Consider the following 18,207-nt stretch of genomic DNA (forward strand, 5'->3'; position numbering starts at 1 on the left):
TTGTGCTCTTAGTATTTGTTGTCGTTTCCATGGAGATAAACAGGAGCCATTTTTGGGGTGACCTGCGTATTTGCACGGAAGATGAAATTCTCAGTCAAGGGAAAGAAAGGAGAAGGACTGGAAACAAGAACAGGACAAACTGCACCTTCTGTCCATTATGAGGATACAGTAAGGATTACACTGAGCAAAAATGCATATCAAAATGTAGCCCTTGGGATAAGTTTGCCCTAGAAGCTAATACTCTCTATGGGGTTGTGCTCAGCATCAGCCCCATCACCTGAGGCTAGAAGGAAGGTCGTTCGTACTACATTTGTTCTTCACCTGTAGGTTAAAATATGCTGTGCTTCTTTAAAGCGTTTTGGATATCAGAGAGCTAAACCTCAGGCTCCTGGCTTATTTTCCTTTTCTTCATCTGCCACAGACACATCATTTAATTTTCCAACTTGGAGTACAGTGAGATCGACTCTGAACTAGAGCAGCCCTAGGAGCTGAGGTCAGGATTGCTCAAAATGAATTTTGTGGAGTAATAAAGTCTTGAAGGAAAAATGAAGAAGAAGGAAACAGTGGGAGGTATGAACTAGGTACTCTGTTAGTAACTCTCTTCTAGTTCCAGGAAACTAAATGGATTTTCTTAGACTTCATGACTGCAGAGTCTGGAGCGATTAGATTTATAAATGCTGAAAAGCGATTCAGCAAAATAATTTTGGTTCCCATGTTTTCCTTAGAATGAGTAATTTCTTGCAGACCCCAGCAAAGAGGAAGCTGGTAAAAATGGTGATTTTCGTACTCAATTTCAGGTCCACATCATTCAAAAGTAAACAACTTGATCAGGAGTGAAGACAGCACGACATGAGACGTTCTAGTTAATTTAAATAAAAATGCACTTCAACCCTTCCCATTATGCTAATTTTACCATGCTTTTGGGTTTTTTTTTCCTCATGCTACATTGGTGCAGAGTAATCACATTTCCATAACTTGGAAGAAATTGCTGAATACATTTTAGTATTTGCCTGTGTTAGTGATGCATGCAGGAAAGAAAAGGTCCCACTGAAAGTTGTCTTTGTTTAGGATCGAAAACCAGTAGTTATAAGTGTGCCCAGTGTCTGGTGAAGAGGAGGAACAAACAATAGGTAATTTGTGATTGCATTTCTCACTGTTGTTGGAAGCTCCTCTCCTAAGATAACAGAGCTCAGATTGCCAATCACTACTGCGATCTTCTGCGTGAAAGATAACGCGAAGTTGCAATAGCACTATTTCACTCCTCTAAAAGATTTAGAAGTCCCAGACTGCTTGTTCTGTGCATGCCTGAGGCCTTTCTACCTGTAATTGCTTTGGGCTTTTGCTTGGCAAGAAGCAGCTCTAAATCTCATTGAGGCTGCAGGGTGAGTTGTTTTGGAAGGGTGGTTTGAGAAAGATTATCTAATCCGATTTATCTGTCTTCTTTACCTGTATATTGTGGGTAGGCAGGCCAAACTGGCTGCTCCCTGCCATTTTTGTTCTAGGCAGCAGTGCCAACATACTATTAAAAAGGCTTCACAAGCAAGTAACATAACTATGGCAGTATTCTGCACAGTGGTCCTCATGTGGAGTGTTTTATTGATCTTTAATGCAGGCACTCTGGCCTCATTTTTCTACATGCAATAAAACATGAATCTCAAAGCCTGGATGCTAGTGAGAATAGGAGATCCTCATAAAGTGTAGCCTCGCTGTTTATATGTCTATACATACCATAAAGCAGGAGATAAATGTCTCTGCATTTGCATTTTTTGTGAAAGCCAGAGTCAAAATGTTACCCAAGGAAACGTGTTAGTTTGCAGAAGGTGTGGGAGGTGTGTTGAGCATTGCTTGAGCTGGACGTATCCCTGCTAGAGGCAGGCAGAGCTTCTGGAGGCTGAGAAGACAAAGTACCTTTCCTGGGTTTACTACCTGAAGCATGTAAACTCTATCTTCATAGCTGCAGAAGGCTTCCTTGGAACAGCCTGCAATATGTAGTACAAAATTAGCTTATGTGAATGAGACTTCTTATACCTGTGCTTATATAAATTTGGAGGTATCTAGAGAATTTGGGAGCTATGCTGATTAAATCAGAGGAGGGTTATTTTCTGTTCAGGGAGAGTTTTGAATGGAGATAAATTGCTCTGTGTAGTAGAGCCAGCAGCCAGACCAACTGCAAGGCCTTGCAAGGTGATGAGTGAACAAAGCAAAGGCAGTGATGTTGTCTGTTGGGACATGTGCAAAGCTTTTCACATCGTCCCACAACACATCCTTTTCTCTAAATTGAAATGATATTGATTTGAAGCTTGGATTATTGAGTGGATAGAGTGTTGATCGGTTTATCACAGCTGGAGCGTTGTGGTCAATCGATCTATGTCCAGGTGGAGTGTGATCACGAGTGGTATCACCCAGATGTCTGTCTCTGGGACCAGTGCTCTTCATTGTCTTTATCAAAGACATAGGCAGTGGGATAGAGTGTACCTGCAGCAAGTTTGTTGACATCAAGCTAAGTGCAGTTGTTACAGTAGAAGGAAGAAATGCCATCCGGAGGGACTTGGACAGGTTCGAAAAGTGGGCACATGATAGAATAGTGGTGTTCAACAAGGGGAAGTTCAAGGTGTTGCACTTGAGTTGGTGTAATCCCAAGACATGTGTACAGTCTGGGAGAAGAACTAATTGCAAGCGGCTTTGTGGAACACAATGAGGGTTTCTTGATGGACAACAAGTTGGACATGAGTCAGCAGTGTGCTGTTGCAGCCCAGAAGGCCAACTGTATCTTGGGATGCATCAACAGAAGGGTGACTAGTAGGGAGAGGGATGAGATTGTTCCACTCTGTTCTGCTCTTGTAAGAACTTACCTGGAGTACCGTGTCCATGTTTGGGGCCCCCAGTACTGGAAGGATGCAGAGCTGTTGAAGTGAGTACAGAGGAAGACCACAGAGACAGACGATCATAGGGCTGGAGCACCTCTCCTGTGTTAAAAAGTTGAGTGTTAGGGTTAGGGGTTGTTTAGCTTGGCGAAGGCTCCAGGGAGACCTCATTGCAGCCTTCCAGTACTTGAGCTTGTAAGCAAGAGGGGGACTGACGTTATATGTAGACTAGTAGTGATAGGACAAGGGAGAATGGCTTTAAATTAAAACAAGGGAAATTTAAGTTAGATATTAGGAAGAAATTCTTTACTCAGAGGGCAGTGAGGCCCTGGCACAGGCTGCCCAGAGAAGCTATGGATGCCCTATTGCTGGAGGTGTTCAAGGCCAGGTTGGATGGATTCCTGGACAGCCTGGTCTGGTGGGTAGCAACCAGCCCATAGCAGTGGGGTTGGAACTAGATGATCTTTTAAGGTTCCTTCCCACTGAAGTCATTCTGTGATTCACTGATTCTATAATCTAGAATAAATGAGACAGCTTTCAACTGTGAGTTTCTTGCATCCCTGTGATTATCTTTAATATCTTTCCAAAAGCCTTGTTTACTTGATTATTTTGATTTCTACGAAGGGGAAAACCTATAATGAGCAATCAGAAATTGCATCGTTAGAGAAGTCAAAGAGAGATACAGGGCAGAATTGTTTCCAGCACACACCTGCAGGAAATTCCCTAGTTCTGTGAAGATAAACCCTTTGGGTGATGACATGTTAAGTGGAGTTCCTGTTAGATTTCTGCTTCTAGGTGGAGTAAACAGCCTGTGGGAACCAGAAGAGAGGTCATTTCAGTCCCTTCCTTGGCTGTTCTGTGTGACATAGGTTGTACAGCTCTTAATATTGCTGTGTACAGAGCGTGTTAGTGTCCCTTTTTTGCCCTTCTGATACACGAATGGGGGAGTGAAGTAGGCCGTCTTTGGAGACATGCAGTTGCTCATGCAAAGATTTGACAACTGCTGAAGTACCGATACTTACAGAAGTTGTCTCCTTCCAGATAAAGCCTTTTTTCCCCCCTTTTTTTTCCCTTTATCACCAGCTGTATATAACATCTTCCCATTTGTAGAATAAATCTGATAAAAAAATGTAGTTGTAAGCAGCAATGATTTTATCCCAGTGAAAAGATATTATCCAACAGAAAATATGTTGTGCTGGGGCATAATTTTTCAGATATGACGAATAACAGCAAAGTGTGACCCTCAGTCCTGAGAATTTAGCTTTAAAAGAACCACTGAGCATATCAGATAAACTCAACTTTTTCTCTCCTATCATTCTTTTCAAAGGCAGAGTTTGTTTTATAGATACGTCGTGACAAAAATCTGCCACAGGCAAATTTCAACAAAAGAGCAACTTCAAACACATCCAATTAACAATTTATGAAAGGAAATCCTACAGAAAATTACACAGAGATTCACAGGGCATAAAATTCGGCACTAAATCAAATTTAATGTGGAAATGTCTATACGGGGAGTTATGGCCCCTTGCAGTGCATTGACAAAAGGAACGTTATCTGTGGAAGCTCAATGAGTGCCCTCTGTCATATCTCTTTTTGCTATAAATAAAAGATTTTGTCAGGGACAGAAAAACTGAAAAGGGAAAGAAAACCCCTGATAAACCCAGTTATACACAGTTTTCAATCGGAAGTATTAAAAATAATTAGATTTATTTGCACTTTCAAATCCAGGATTTGTTCGGTTTATCACTGAAATGAAGGGCACTGTACCATCAACAAGTACAAAATCAGTTTTCATATGGCAGTATGGCCAGCCACTGTATATATCCCACTAATAGGTCCTGTTGACCATATTTAAAGTTATTATGGAGCTGTTTTTGTGTCTGGAAGGAAATTTTGGACCCCTTTCTGCATCTCCTTGTCTCACAATTGATTTGTTCATTCAGCTGTTGTTGTTGGGTTTTCTTGAAGGATATTAAGTATACAAAATCACATAATTGCCTTCAGTAGCTCTGAAATTAACTTAAGCCACTACTTTGTTTGGAGAAAAACATCTGTGTCTAGACCATTATCTATTTAAATACATAAATAGCCTGCTTTTTTAAGAGATGGCTGAGCAGCATCACTTGCATTGCTCCAACTGTATTATTTTGGTGTTGTTTACAGAGACTAGGACCAGCAAGGGAGAGTGACTGATAAGTTAAAAGAAGCCAAGACCAAGCATCTTTGTGATGCAACTATAATATCATATGTACTAACATCATCTGAAGAGCTCCTTATTGAATTGTTTAACTCCTCTCTTCGTTCATCAGAACAGAATGGGAAGCATTAGATCATTAGCAGATTTGATATCTTCCATTGAAATGTTTATCTTCATGAGAAAGGATGGATTTGTGTATGCATTCATGTGCATTTGACATAGCATGGCACAGCATCCTTGTGTTGAATGGGGGGAGCTGAACTCAAACAGTTCCTTCCAACTCAAACAATTCTATGGTTCTGTGATAGTATAAGGTTGTCCCTGTCAGACACATGGGTCCACCCAGCCTACACATCCTTGTGCAGTGTAACTGCCTCTTCATAATGTAGTTACCTCATTGGTGCACATGCAATGACACCCTATGTCACTGTGTAGCCCTATAATACCCCATGGTGCATTATTGTTGTGTTAATTTTTGAGTCCATTAATATATATATTTTGTCAATGAACTGCTCAGCCAGATAAGTTAGTGTACAAGGCACATAATAATTGGGGAATAAAACACCCCTAGAGTACCTGAATCCTATTAAAATATGTATTTTTAAATGTAAATGAATTTTTATACTGATTTGAAATAATTATTTTCTTCCTGTAATACATGCTGTCTGTGTAGATAACAGATCCTAGGGAAGCATGACGTGAACAAAATAAGATGCTCATGTCAGAGGGTTTTATTATATATATTATATATATATATATTAGATATGTATATGTTTGAAATATACTTGACTAGATATGAACAATTTTTTTCTGTATTCCTCTGTCTCTTCCATTACCCATTATCCAGCTTGTCTAAATATAACAGTTAGATACTACTCAGTTTCTCTTTGCTTCCTTCAGAGTTCCTCTAAAGCAGATCTCTAAGCAATGCAGCAAGAAGTAAAACCCCTTATAAGCTGTGTTTTTCCCTCATTCACCTGCCTCTCTCATGTGTGCTCGATTTTCTCATTCTTGCCTGGGTGATTTGACATTGTTTAATCTTTCCCACTGCAACTTCTACTCTAGTCCTTCCACTTCTCCAGTCCTTCTGCGCTCTTCTAATATGATCTCCGTTGGCCTTTCTTCATGTCTACTTTGCGTGAATTTAATGCATTTAACATCTATGAAAACTTAGCTGCAGCAAGAGAGCAAAGGCTTTTACTTCTCAAACACCACCTCTTGAAGAGCCCTAGTGTTTCTGCTTCAGATCAGTCCAGATTCAGAGAGCTCAGTGTCATCCTGAACTGTTGGGCTTGTTTTCTTTTGTAATTTTCAGGAGCTTTGGGGATATTCAGGCCAAGAATGTGCTATAGCACACACTTCTTTCAACGTAAGAGTGTTGGAAGCAGTTGGGTTAGTCTTTTATTATAACTTTTGATTAGGAGTCAGAGCTCAGATCAAGGCCAGCTGAAAAAACAGTGTGCTGTGTTTGAAGTGAAATGCTTGTGTGATTGTAGGACTGGAGTCTTCTGTGGGACCTATTAGTTTAGGACTTGAACTTAACCTCCCGAATTTCTGTACCAAACTCATGTTGGTTCCATCTCAGAGTGGTTTAGACTGAACCATCTCAGTAGACACAGAAGCTAAAGGATGAGAGGAGAAGACCTTGCTGAACATCTGCCCTTACGTGCAGTGTGGATGCAGATGAATCTTGAACAGGCACTTTGAGTATGAGTCTAAATACCAGTACAGCTCCCAGAGGCAGCTTACCTAGAAAACAGTATCTGATATGTAAGCAAAAGCAAGCGAACTTTACAGAGGAGGCTCTGTGATGCTGTGCCCATGGCAGGTGGGTTGCAACAGGGTGATCTTTGAGGTCCTTTCCAACTCAAGCCATTGTGTGATTCTATGATTCTCTATGATTTCCAAGCTGTTGACAGTACAGTCACATTACTGTAATGTTTTTGGTTTTTCCTTTTTTAAGCCATATTTATATTTTCCCAAAAATAAATAAGACGTTCTCCTTTCTTGTGCTCCGTGATTTAAGTTGGATTGTTAAGTCTTCAAGGCACGTACATAGGACTTGTGCATGTCTGAGAAAGCATCTAATAACAGAGAAACCTGCAGTAAAATGAATACAGTAAATGTGAATTTCTTTCATTTGCACATAAAGTTTTTGTTCTGTGAGAACTGTCACATGCTGGATGCTGGGGGTCTAATGTAGCTCAGGAGATACAGCTTCAGGTCCTAACACTCCACAAGACTTGATGTGTGTCCTCTCACGTAACTTCCTGTTGCCCTCTTCATCATGGTTTATGCAGCCTATCATATCACTGTTTTCTTTTCCTGTGAGAAGGCCATATGTGTATATAACTAAAAAAGATTTACACTTCCTTTGCTTTCTTCTCATTCCTCCACCTGCACAGAGCCCTAGGACTCCCTTCTCTGACCTAGCTGACGATGAGAAGATTTTTAATGGAGGAGATGGCACGTGGCAAAAGCAGAGTCAGGATCAAGCCTTGCTCTCAGAAATCACAGAGGAGGATCTGGAAGCCATCCGTCAGCGGGAGGAGGCCATTCAACAGATTGAGGTCAGTAATAACCTTCTCCTGTCATGGCCTTGCAGACTGAAAGTGCAGACATCCTCAACATGACGAAAGAAATGCTCATTTATGTGGCTGTCTGTATATCATCACTAGATATAGGAGAGATGATCGTGTTATTCTAAAAATGAAGATGATTGGCTGAAGGAAGTATTAATAGTTAACATGACCAAAAATAAAAATGGCAAGAAGTGTTCAGTTTTCATTGGCTAGTGTTTTCCTCTTTCCTTATGGTCTGTAGTGAAGCACTTCAATTGAACTTGGTTCCGCAGTGAAACAGCTTTCTTGGTGTGCGCAAACTTCAGACTCAAATCTGTGACAGACAGAAATTATTCATCTTTACCATTAGAGAGAATAAGAGATTAAATAAGTTCTTCAGTTTTTCAAGAATTATTGCTTTATTAAAGTATCCGGATGTTCTTAACATAAGTGAAAGAAGACTCACACTATTTTTGTTCACTTTTTTCCTTGGAGGTTGTTACCTTAATCAAGTAACCTTAAGGAATCACGTCCTTTGTAATGTGCTTCCGACGGCCCCGTGGCCAAGTTACGCACTGCTTACACCAATGTGGTGGGTGGTAAAATGGCGTTTAATTAACCTCGTGAGTCCCTTATATAGGGCTCCTATTTCATCTAATACATATGCATTACTGAGCATGGGAAGACCTATCGCGTTACAGCACGAGATCTCGCTGATGCCTAATACAACATTTCCCCCTCCCCATGCTCAATAAAGTCATGTCCCGTTACAACGCGAACGCTAGTCCTAAACCTAATATATAAAAATGTTAGTCTCCATATAAATCTAAAATATATAAGTTATCTAAAAAGTGAGGTAGACAAGCTACAATTCATGCAGAGGTAGGTAGTGCAATGTCTAATAATATTAGTGGTTTTCTAATTATTATATCCAAGGCATCTTGGGTTTATACAGTTCCTTCTTCTTCTTAAAGCTTATCATATATCCGTTGGCACTCCATTTTGTCATTAAATATTCTTTCTATCATACGCTGTAAACAACCCTGGATACATTGAAACACACAAGGTAGGCAAATCATTAAAGCTAAGAAAACTAAAATCCCTATAATTAATACTTTAAGAAACTGTTTAAGCCATGGGCCAATATTACCAAATAGTCCATCCAGCCAGCTGCCGAATGCATCATCAATTGCAATTTTCTTGGTATGCTCTTGCATCCACTCCAACTTCTTATGAATTGAATCACTGTGGTCGCTCAGATTGAAGCAGCACATCCCTTCAAAGTCCTTGCATCCGTGCCCTTGGGCCAGTAGCAGAAAGTCTATCGCAGCTCTGTTCTGGAGAACAGCATGTCTGATGTTATTAATGTCCATCAGGAGTTCCGACAAGACCATTGTGGTGACATTAGCTTCTTTCGCACATATCCGTTAAACTCCACTGGGTCCCACCTGGGTACACCAATAAGGCATGTACTAAACGGTGATGAGGCTGACTGTAAACTCAGGCAGAAATCTTTCTGCCCAGTTCGATTAGACCATGTGACCCAAATATTTTCTGGTTGTGACATGAGATGAGCACCCTCTCCCCCTGTAACAAACACAAATACATAAAAACACACAACAAGCGATACAACAAATGTCCTTCTCGTAGGTACAAGCAGTGGTTCTTTATCTGTTCCTTTCTTCTTTCCTGAAGAGTCACTTCGCGGTTGCGGCTGGCGGGTTCCCATCAACCATGCCTGAAAGGAAAGTCCAGCTTCCCGCAGGCTTGGCATTTTTCTCTAACCTTATACCGTCTCTCTGGAGCTGTACACTGGTTCTTGTAATGACCTATCTGGCCACATTTAAAGCAGGGGTTCTTAGATTGATTATTTTGTGCGGTCATAACCGAAAGCCATGCCTTTGTCAGGCCATCACTGGGCAATGGTGTTGCTTGTTGTTTGTCCAGCACATACTTAATAATTTCACCCGGAGTCTCCAGATCATCAGGAGCCGCCCGAATGATATCTCTAATATTCTGATGAGACTTTTGCTTAAGACAATCTTTTATAACGGAAGATAATGCTTCCTTAGGTAGTTCTGATCCTTCTACTGCCTGTATCAATCGATTGGCAAATTCAGAGAATGTTTCTGAGGGACCCTGCTTTATCTCTGACCACGGGGAAACAGGTTCTGCTTTTCTTACAAAGTTTCTAAAAGCAGTAGAAGCCGCCCCCGTGGAGGCAAGTAATTCTCCCGGACGGAGGAGCCTAAGCTGCTTCTCTGCAGATCCAGCCAGATCTGCATCCGTTCCTAAAAGCCTCATTAAACTAGTTTTCGGATCTCCCTCCTTCCCATTCGCTGGGTGGTTCGGATCACAAGCAGTCTGTGCTACAACAGCCTTAAGTTGTACCGTCCACTCCTCCTTCCACACAGTAAACTGTACTGGTTCAAGGACAACTCTCATAAGGCTTTCAATATCATATGGCAGTAGGGGACCCGGGGCCATAAGAGCCTCAAAGGTACTCATAGTCATCGGGGACCTCAAGCCCTTTTTCTCAATTGCCTCTATAAACCGAGTCACTGCTTTCGCTTCCAAAGGCACCCAAACTGGTCCTTTCTTCTGGACGACTATCGGAAACACCGCCCAGTCCCGTTCCTTAAGCCCCAACCCTCTCATTGATTCACGGATATCCGACCAATCGGTGGGCTTGCGAGAATCCTCTCGCTCCTCCCTCCTCCGGGGAGACGCGACCAATTGGGTGGGGGTAGGCGGAACCTTTCGTTCCTCCTCTTTTTCCTCCCCCTTCTGGGGAGGCGGGACCGACAGGGCAGGGGTAGGCATTTCCTTTCTTTCCGTCCCTCTCTCCTCCCCCTTCTGGGGAAACGGGACCGGCAGGGTGGGGGCAGGCAATTCCTTTCTCTCCACCCCTCTCTCCTCCCCCTCCTCGGGAGATAAGACAAACGGGGTGGGGATAGGCAATTTTCTTTCCTCCGCTTTTTTCTCACCCTTCTCGGGACGAGATCCCTCCTCCGGAGGTGGGTCTGGGGGTGGCTCAACGCCTCCACGGCGCGCCTCCCCACACGACTCTCCCTCCCTCGGACAAATTCCATCCCCCTCAGGCGAGTAAAAGCTTTGCAAAGAGGGGTATAGGCGGGGATAATATGGTGGCGCCTCCCCAGATGACACAACTTCCGCCTTCTCTTCCGGAGTTGTTTCGGGCGCGGCCATGGCCATTGTGAAAACGGCCGGCGTGGCTGGCGCCATTTTGGGTGCAGAGTCGCCGCCAGAAAGCGATTCCTCCGCACCCCCCGGGACCCCGGACGTCCCAGTATCCAGACCAAAAACCCCAGTCGCGATGGCCTGGACTTGTTTCTCCTCCTTAGCGGCTTTAAGAGCACCCAGGACCAAACCCCAGGTTTTTAACTCCTCCGCTTTATACTCGTGCATTGCTCTATGGAGCATGGCAGCGGTGAAAGAATCCCACCGCTCCGAATCGAGCAGATTACTAGGGGAGGGTAAAATCTGCGCCACCTCCAAACAGGAGATGACGGCAGCTATATCCTTCTTAGAAGGAACATTTCTAACGCAGTGAGTTTTACAAACTCGTGATACTACCTTAATGACGGAATCCATTGTTTTTTCTGGTGCGCGACACCGTACGTCCTTGCACCCTTTGTATATACTCGAGACCTGTAGTCCCGCAGTCTTCCACGGTCCTCGTTTTCTTACGACCGAACCGCAGGTAGCAGCTGCTTCAATTTCCGCCCACCGAGGCGCTTCTACGGGATCTAACCGTAGGACTTGCGTCCGCCACGCAGTTAGCCGTCGCACACTACCCCCAGGACGTGCCTCAGAGAGGGCACCAAATGTTACCTTAATCAAGTAACCTTAAGGAATCACGTCCTTTGTAATGTGCTTCCGACGGCCCCGTGGCCAAGTTACGCACTGCTTACACCAATGTGGTGGGTGGTAAAATGGCGTTTAATTAACCTCGTGAGTCCCTTATATAGGGCTCCTATTTCATCTAATACATATGCATTACTGAGCATGGGAAGACCTATCGCGTTACAGCACGAGATCTCGCTGATGCCTAATACAACAGGAGGTGCTATAAATATAATATGGTAAAAGGAACAAAAAGATGTCTGAATGAGTTAAACATCCCACATTCTTCTTTTTATACTTTGCTTTTTGTGCTTTGGGGAAACTCTTGTTTCTCAAATGTAAGTAATAAATGAATAAAACCTACTACATGTAAATTTTTTCTTTTACTAATTTATATGCTTTTACAGGCCTGAACTCAAGACGAACCTAAAAAGTGGGCTTCAGAATAAACCAGAATATTTAATTAAGGACTGTACTTTGCCTTTTAATGGGATTGAGCTAATTTTATCAGAATGGATTTTGGTTGCACTGTAGTAGGAGTTGTGATTGAGTTAGGACAGGTAAAAGGGGACAAATGTTCCTGCTGTAGACCAGTGCTCTGAGGGTTTCACCTCTGCACACAGTGACAGCTACACATGAGTTAATGCTTTAAATAAGAAATCTGGTAATTTTACAAGCTTGGGTCAAGGTTTAATCTCTGGGTATGTTTAATCTCTGTTATGGTTTGCTGAATAGATGTAATTGAGCGTTATGCACTTTTGTGCATTTCTAAGGATGAGAATGTGAAATATCATCATATTGAGTATCCTTGTATGTGATTTGTCCTTCCATACTGGGGTAATTTCTGTGCATCCACAAGGTAAAATCTCCAGGGAACTTCATTGCAAGAAGATGTACATTCTGGGATGATCCTTCACTGTGATGCTAAAGATGAATGGGTGCACTGGTATTTCTGCAGTGATTTTATGGATAAAAAGGATATTATTGTGCTGGTTTTTGTTGAAAATATAGTCACTGTCTTTCTCTTTCCTCCCCAGAAAAACAAACACAAAAACATTTAGTGTTTGCCTGTTAGATAACGGAGAATGGCAAACTCCAAGCCAGTCTCGGTCACATCATATTTGTGAAATCAAGAGGTTTAGTCAAGTCTCCTTATTTCACTGGAGATGCTTCCAGTGGCTCTATTTATTTTTCTGCCTAATTATTAATTTCCCTCCAAATAACTTACTCAACTTACGTAGTTAGTAAGGTTCCGGTTTCTGTTTCCTAAGGATGTGTGCACTTTGCTTTTACTTGCAGCTTTTCCCTGTCTCCATGATAGCTGTATCCATTTTGTTTTGCTCTCCCAGATTCATGTTCATCCACTAAGCAAGACTGCATTTGGGTTGTTAAGCTCTGGAATAGGCTCCCCAGGGAGGTGGTTGAGTCACCATCCCTGGATGTGTTTAAAACCTGTTTGGATGTGGTGCTCAGGGACATGATTTAGCAGAGGGTTGTTAGTTAGGGTAGTATGGTTGGGTCATGGTTGGACTCAGTGATCTTTAGGTCTTTTCCAACCTGAGTGATTGTATGATTCTGTGATCCTATGATTCCACATACATTATTTCAAATGCAGCTAAAATATTTCTCCTCAGGAAAAAAGTATCAAATGGGTTTTCTGAACTGCATCATACCTCTTTGGCTGTATTTGAATAAGCAGATAATGCTTTTTAAATCATTTTCACTGGGTTTTGTTTTTCTGTTTACTGACCCATATGAACATTTTTTTCCTGAAAGGGCTCATCTTGCACATTAAAACTTCCAGGATTTCATTAGAAGTGGTTGGTATACAGAGAAGGGACTCACTGAGCTCAAAGTCACCCTTACAACTTATTCTTTTATCAATATGTTTTCATAACCAGTAACTAACCAAGAAGACTGTAAGGAAGTACTATCCTTAGCTCTCCAGCTCAACTAATAAACTAAATTTAACACCAAAATGATGTATAGCATTTGTTCTCCTGACCACTCTAGGGACTTGAATGAAGAGTAGAGCAGTACAAAATGTATTCTATGCAAGTAGTTGGGCCTTACTGGAATTTCTACTATTCTGAGTGCCTACCACCAGAAACATGTGGGACAAGCAACACAGTAGAGGTCACAGAGCACTACATGTACATCATCTCTTCTGGGGTACTCAGATTAACATGTAACTTCAGAGAATCTTGTGATACTGTTACCAGTGCTGGACCTTTTCTTAGGGAGGCACTGAATTTATCCTTTTTGCAAGAACAGATATAAAACCTTTTTTGTGTTACTAAAGGAACAAGGAAATAAATTCCCTTCCCATCTTCTGTTATTGAAAGGAGATTGATAGATAGAAAATTGTGTCCATAGTCATCTTCTTAATGTTCCAATGGCTCTTTCCCACTTGTGTGTTTTTCTTATCTCCAGAATCTCTTAGGAGGTTCAGGTTAATGGGACATCATCCTGTGTCATGAACGTCTCTTGAGGCACTTCTCAGAGTTCACAGTTTCCACGTAGAAAGGTAATAGCCATGTCAGAAGTTCAGCTGGATCTTCATTTTATTTAAATGTAACTCTTTTGCTATAGCTTGCAGATTAAAAATAGAGAAGTCTGCTAGGGAGATGTCTTGCCAAAACCTTACATTTTGGATGAAGATCTTTATTGCTTGGAAATGTCAAAATCTGGTAGGACACGGCAGCCTTGACACAAGTGTTATCTCTTAAAATATTGCTTTGAACTGTTATATAAAGCCTATTTTAACTTGAACTGTATTGGCAGTGAATAATAGATGCCATAACAACTTTATATATAGCACTGTAAAATTTGCCATCAGAAATACATGAGCTGAACAGTAATGTGCATTGTCAGGGCTCAGTGTTGGCACAAGCCCTTCCATAGCAAATATAGATAATTTATCCCCCTATGCCTTTCGTTGGCACCTGGAAGGAGTTAAAACCTGAATGAGGAACTTAGCCTGGCAACTGGAAAGACCCACAGAAGAAAGGTGCTAAATGTCATATTGATTCAGAAGAAAGTGGTTCTGGTGATCCTTCCCATACAGACATAGCTTCTCTAGAGATTATCAGAGATTGAGAGGAGAAGAAACCAAACACTACCAGCACTTCCTTGGAGTGGCCATCAAGTCATTAAACGCCCTTCACAATGTTCCTTCCTTTCTTATAGCACTCTGACATCACACTCCTCTGGCTTTTGGGCTGCTGATGTGATCAACCAGACCCTGGGGAGCATCAGGTCCAGCAATGCCACTGGATGAAGGAAAGGATTGTCCTGCTCTACTCTATGCTGGTGCAGCCTCACTTTAAACAGTGTGTGCAGTTTGGGACATTGTAATATAAGAAGGACATGAAGTTTTTAGAGAGTAGCCAAAGGAAGGCTATAAAGATGGTGAAGGGACTGGAGGTTAAGACAAGAGGAGCCAAATGAAGATATGGTGAATGTGTTTGAATTATAGTTTGATGATAAATCATCACTAGATGGATGGGGGGTCACTGTAGATGAGAGACCATCAGCTACACATACCCATGGATAGTTTGCCAGCAGAAAGGTGCTAGGAAGGCATTTGAAACAACTAATTCAAGTGTCAAATGTGCCATGAACTAATGTGACCTGAGCACTCATCACACTGATCTTAAGTCATTTAACTCTAAAACAAGGGTAGGAGTGTCATCCTATATCTAATATAAAATTGAGAGAGTTCTTTAACATGTTATTTGTTCATTTTGGTTAGAAGACAGGAAAGATCCCCCTGATCCCTGGGGTATTTCTGTAGGTTTCTATTTCTTTCTGTTCTTTATTTAGTGCAGAACTCAGGCATTAACTTGGCAGATAGAAGAACGTGGACAGTTTTCTCCAGCTATATATGGTCATCAGTGCATGAGGGTTGATGCCCTCTGGTGATGCTTTGCTAAACTGTGGGAAGTGAGTATATGTGGAGAACACCTCCTCACAGTTTACAACCATCGTTCTCATCCTGGAGAAAGCAAAAGAAAACAACAGAAGTTCATTTTAGCTGATACTTCTGTTGGCAAATAGATGAGTTGAATAGTCTGTGGCAATAGGTGTGGGATGCTTGTATTTTTAGGAAAGCCTCTTCCCCCTGGATTGGCGTTGAGAAATGTCAGTGTTTGTTTCCTATCTGTTTTGAAGAGAAACGATAGATGTCAGAATCCAACCCTATCAGTCAAGCTTTTGGAATCAGACAGAATATGAAATACAATAATAATTAAAAGAAAGCTCCACTGTTCTGTCCGTGTGCATTTGTTAGTTTAAACATGTGTTCCTTGATCATTCATTACTACATAATTTCTTGCTGAGGGGTGTTTTCAATGAGATCTCTCACTGATGGAAGCAGTTTAGAAGGTTTAATGCAAACTATTTCCTATCCTTCATCACCATCATTAATCCAAGGGGTTGACTTATGAAGGCTCTGATTGCCTCTTCACACAGACTTTTCAACTCAAAATAATGTATAAATAGCATGATATCATGGCAAGCACCATACGTGAAAGATCTGCTGCCATGTGAGTGTCAAACTCTTCAAACACTCTCTTTTCAGAACAGCATCGTGGAGCCTAATTATCATGACCATGGGAGCTGCCTGTGAGGATGATATGGCCATCACTGGGATGTGATATTGAGTTGTTCAAAAGAATCCACTCAAGTATTTTGGCCAGTCTAATTTAAAATGACCTGAGCTGTAGGACTGCCACCATTTATTTTGAGAGACTATTTCACAGTCCAGCAGACTTCAGCGTTGATGAAATGCTTCCTTCTGTTCTTGCTAAAGCTCCCTTACTCATTCTCAGCTCTTAACACCTAGTAAAACTCTATTGGACCCTGCAAATCATTCTTCTTCCCCTTTGGTGTTTAAACTCCTCGAGTGCTAACAGTTATCTGACTCTTCACAAGTCAGTCTCCTTTGCTTTTCAATCACATTGATGCTCTTTTCTCAGTTCTTTCCCATTCGTTGATTCCTTCTTAGTGCAGCAGCAGATTGTACGTAGGGTCTTGGTACTCTTCCAAAGCTGAACAAACAAAATGTATTGAACATCGGTGGATCCAATTGGAAGTTTACAAGCTCTGATGGAAAGATTTCCAGATAATTCCTACAGTAGTAAATTAAGCAGTACCAAGGAACGCCCACAGATGCCCCATCCTTGAGACATCAAGGTCAGGCTGGATGGGGAGCAACCTGACTGAGCTGTAGGTGTCCCTGTTCATTGCAGGGGAGTTGGACTAGATGGCCTTTAAGGGTTCCGTTCAACTCAAACAATTCAATGATAGTGTGGTGATCTTATGATACTAGAACTGACTCATTACATTTTGACAATGCTTACCCAAATATTGACACAATTTGAGAGTTAATGTGTTCTCTAAAAGTAAATTCGATGCAGCCACTCTGCTCAGAGGGTAAGAGTACTTAGCAATGTGGATGCAGAGAAACACATGCCTGCAGTTTCAGTGTCTGAGAATGGGTAGCTTCCATGTACTTGTACAGCTGCAGCCTTATTGATTTGATGATTTGATCACAATGGTTTTCTTTAGTCCTCACTGACATTTAGGAAAGAAGAGGAATAAGAAGAATTAAGGGTCAATTCTGTGGGGAACTGCAAGCCTGCGGGCAAACTAAGGATTATGTGAAAATAACAGCTGGACTCTTTCAAAAATGTGAAGGTTTTAGCAAGTATTGTGAACAAAAAACATCCTTTCCCAGCCTCAAGCAGAAAACATGCTCTGAGCTTGCTAATTTCCCTGTTTTACCTGCCTGTGCTCTTGTGGCATCCATATTTATGCATAGGTCTGAAACTGAATTACTTGCCTTCACATCAAAATGCTTCACAGACAATCTTCACACCCTGTGTATGCTGACCCTTGCCTCCAAACCACAGCAGTCATGCCAGTTAAAAATAAATGATGATATTAAGTGGAGCTTTGTTGGCTCCATCCTGAATGAGCCAGTACTGCTTGGGCATTTTGTGTCAGTTTGATTTACTCTGCTCTCTCAAACCTCCTCACTGAACGTGTGCTAGTTCACTTCCGGGCTTCTTTATGGAGCAAGTTAACTTAGAATGTGTCTATTCAAACATTTTAGTTTGGATGGGAAATGAACTTTTTGGTGGGAATCACACAGTTGTCCTCAGTCCTGTGTTTTAGTTCATATCGCAGAGCACTCATAGCTCACAAACTAAGTTCCACTTGGATGAAACTGCTTAAAAATTCATCCTCCAAGGTTCCACTCCAGGGACCCTGACCAGTAATCAGCATGTAGTCCATAGGATCAGGCTGGAGCTATCTTGAAGCAAAACTGTATGGATACAATACTGGGTCCTTAGTACTAGCTGCTCTACTGTCTGTGTTTTCTCCTTCTGCATTGTTTTCCAGTGCAAAAACCACCTTCCAGAGCCAGCCACTGGAAGAAAATCTGCTTCTTGAACTTCTCCAACAAGCCAGTAGGATTACATATTACCTTCTGTTTGTTGGTTGGATTTTGGGGTACTTTTTGTTTCTTTGTTTGTTTTTTTCCAAGCAGAACAGTTCCCAGTGCTACGTTAAAGCACCGTCTACTTTTTAATCATGGCCTAAAGCCCAGAACATCACCATTCTACAGGAGCTTCACTGTCATGTCACAGGAAATTTGTTCCAACAAGTTCTGACACAGATCTCTCATGATACCGGTCACCTTGCATAAAGG

The 18,207-nt window shown here is 41.8% G+C and overlaps 1 protein-coding gene across 8 annotated transcripts in view; it reads left to right on the forward strand.

Moving 5' to 3' along the window:
• The window catches only part of TSNARE1 (t-SNARE domain containing 1), a 444,328-nt gene that overhangs the window by 221,129 nt on the left and 204,992 nt on the right, over window positions 1-18,207 (forward strand). For all 8 annotated transcript variants that reach the window (XM_072329111.1, XM_072329105.1, XM_072329113.1 and 5 more), the window contains one exon: window positions 7,467-7,631. In XM_072329111.1, coding sequence (XP_072185212.1) covers window positions 7,467-7,631 — 165 coding nt within the window. The remainder of the gene's footprint in view (window positions 1-7,466; window positions 7,632-18,207) is intronic.

This window comes from Excalfactoria chinensis, chromosome 2, assembly GCF_039878825.1.
Source record: "Excalfactoria chinensis isolate bCotChi1 chromosome 2, bCotChi1.hap2, whole genome shotgun sequence".
NCBI classification, from domain to species: Eukaryota; Metazoa; Chordata; class Aves; order Galliformes; family Phasianidae; genus Excalfactoria; species Excalfactoria chinensis.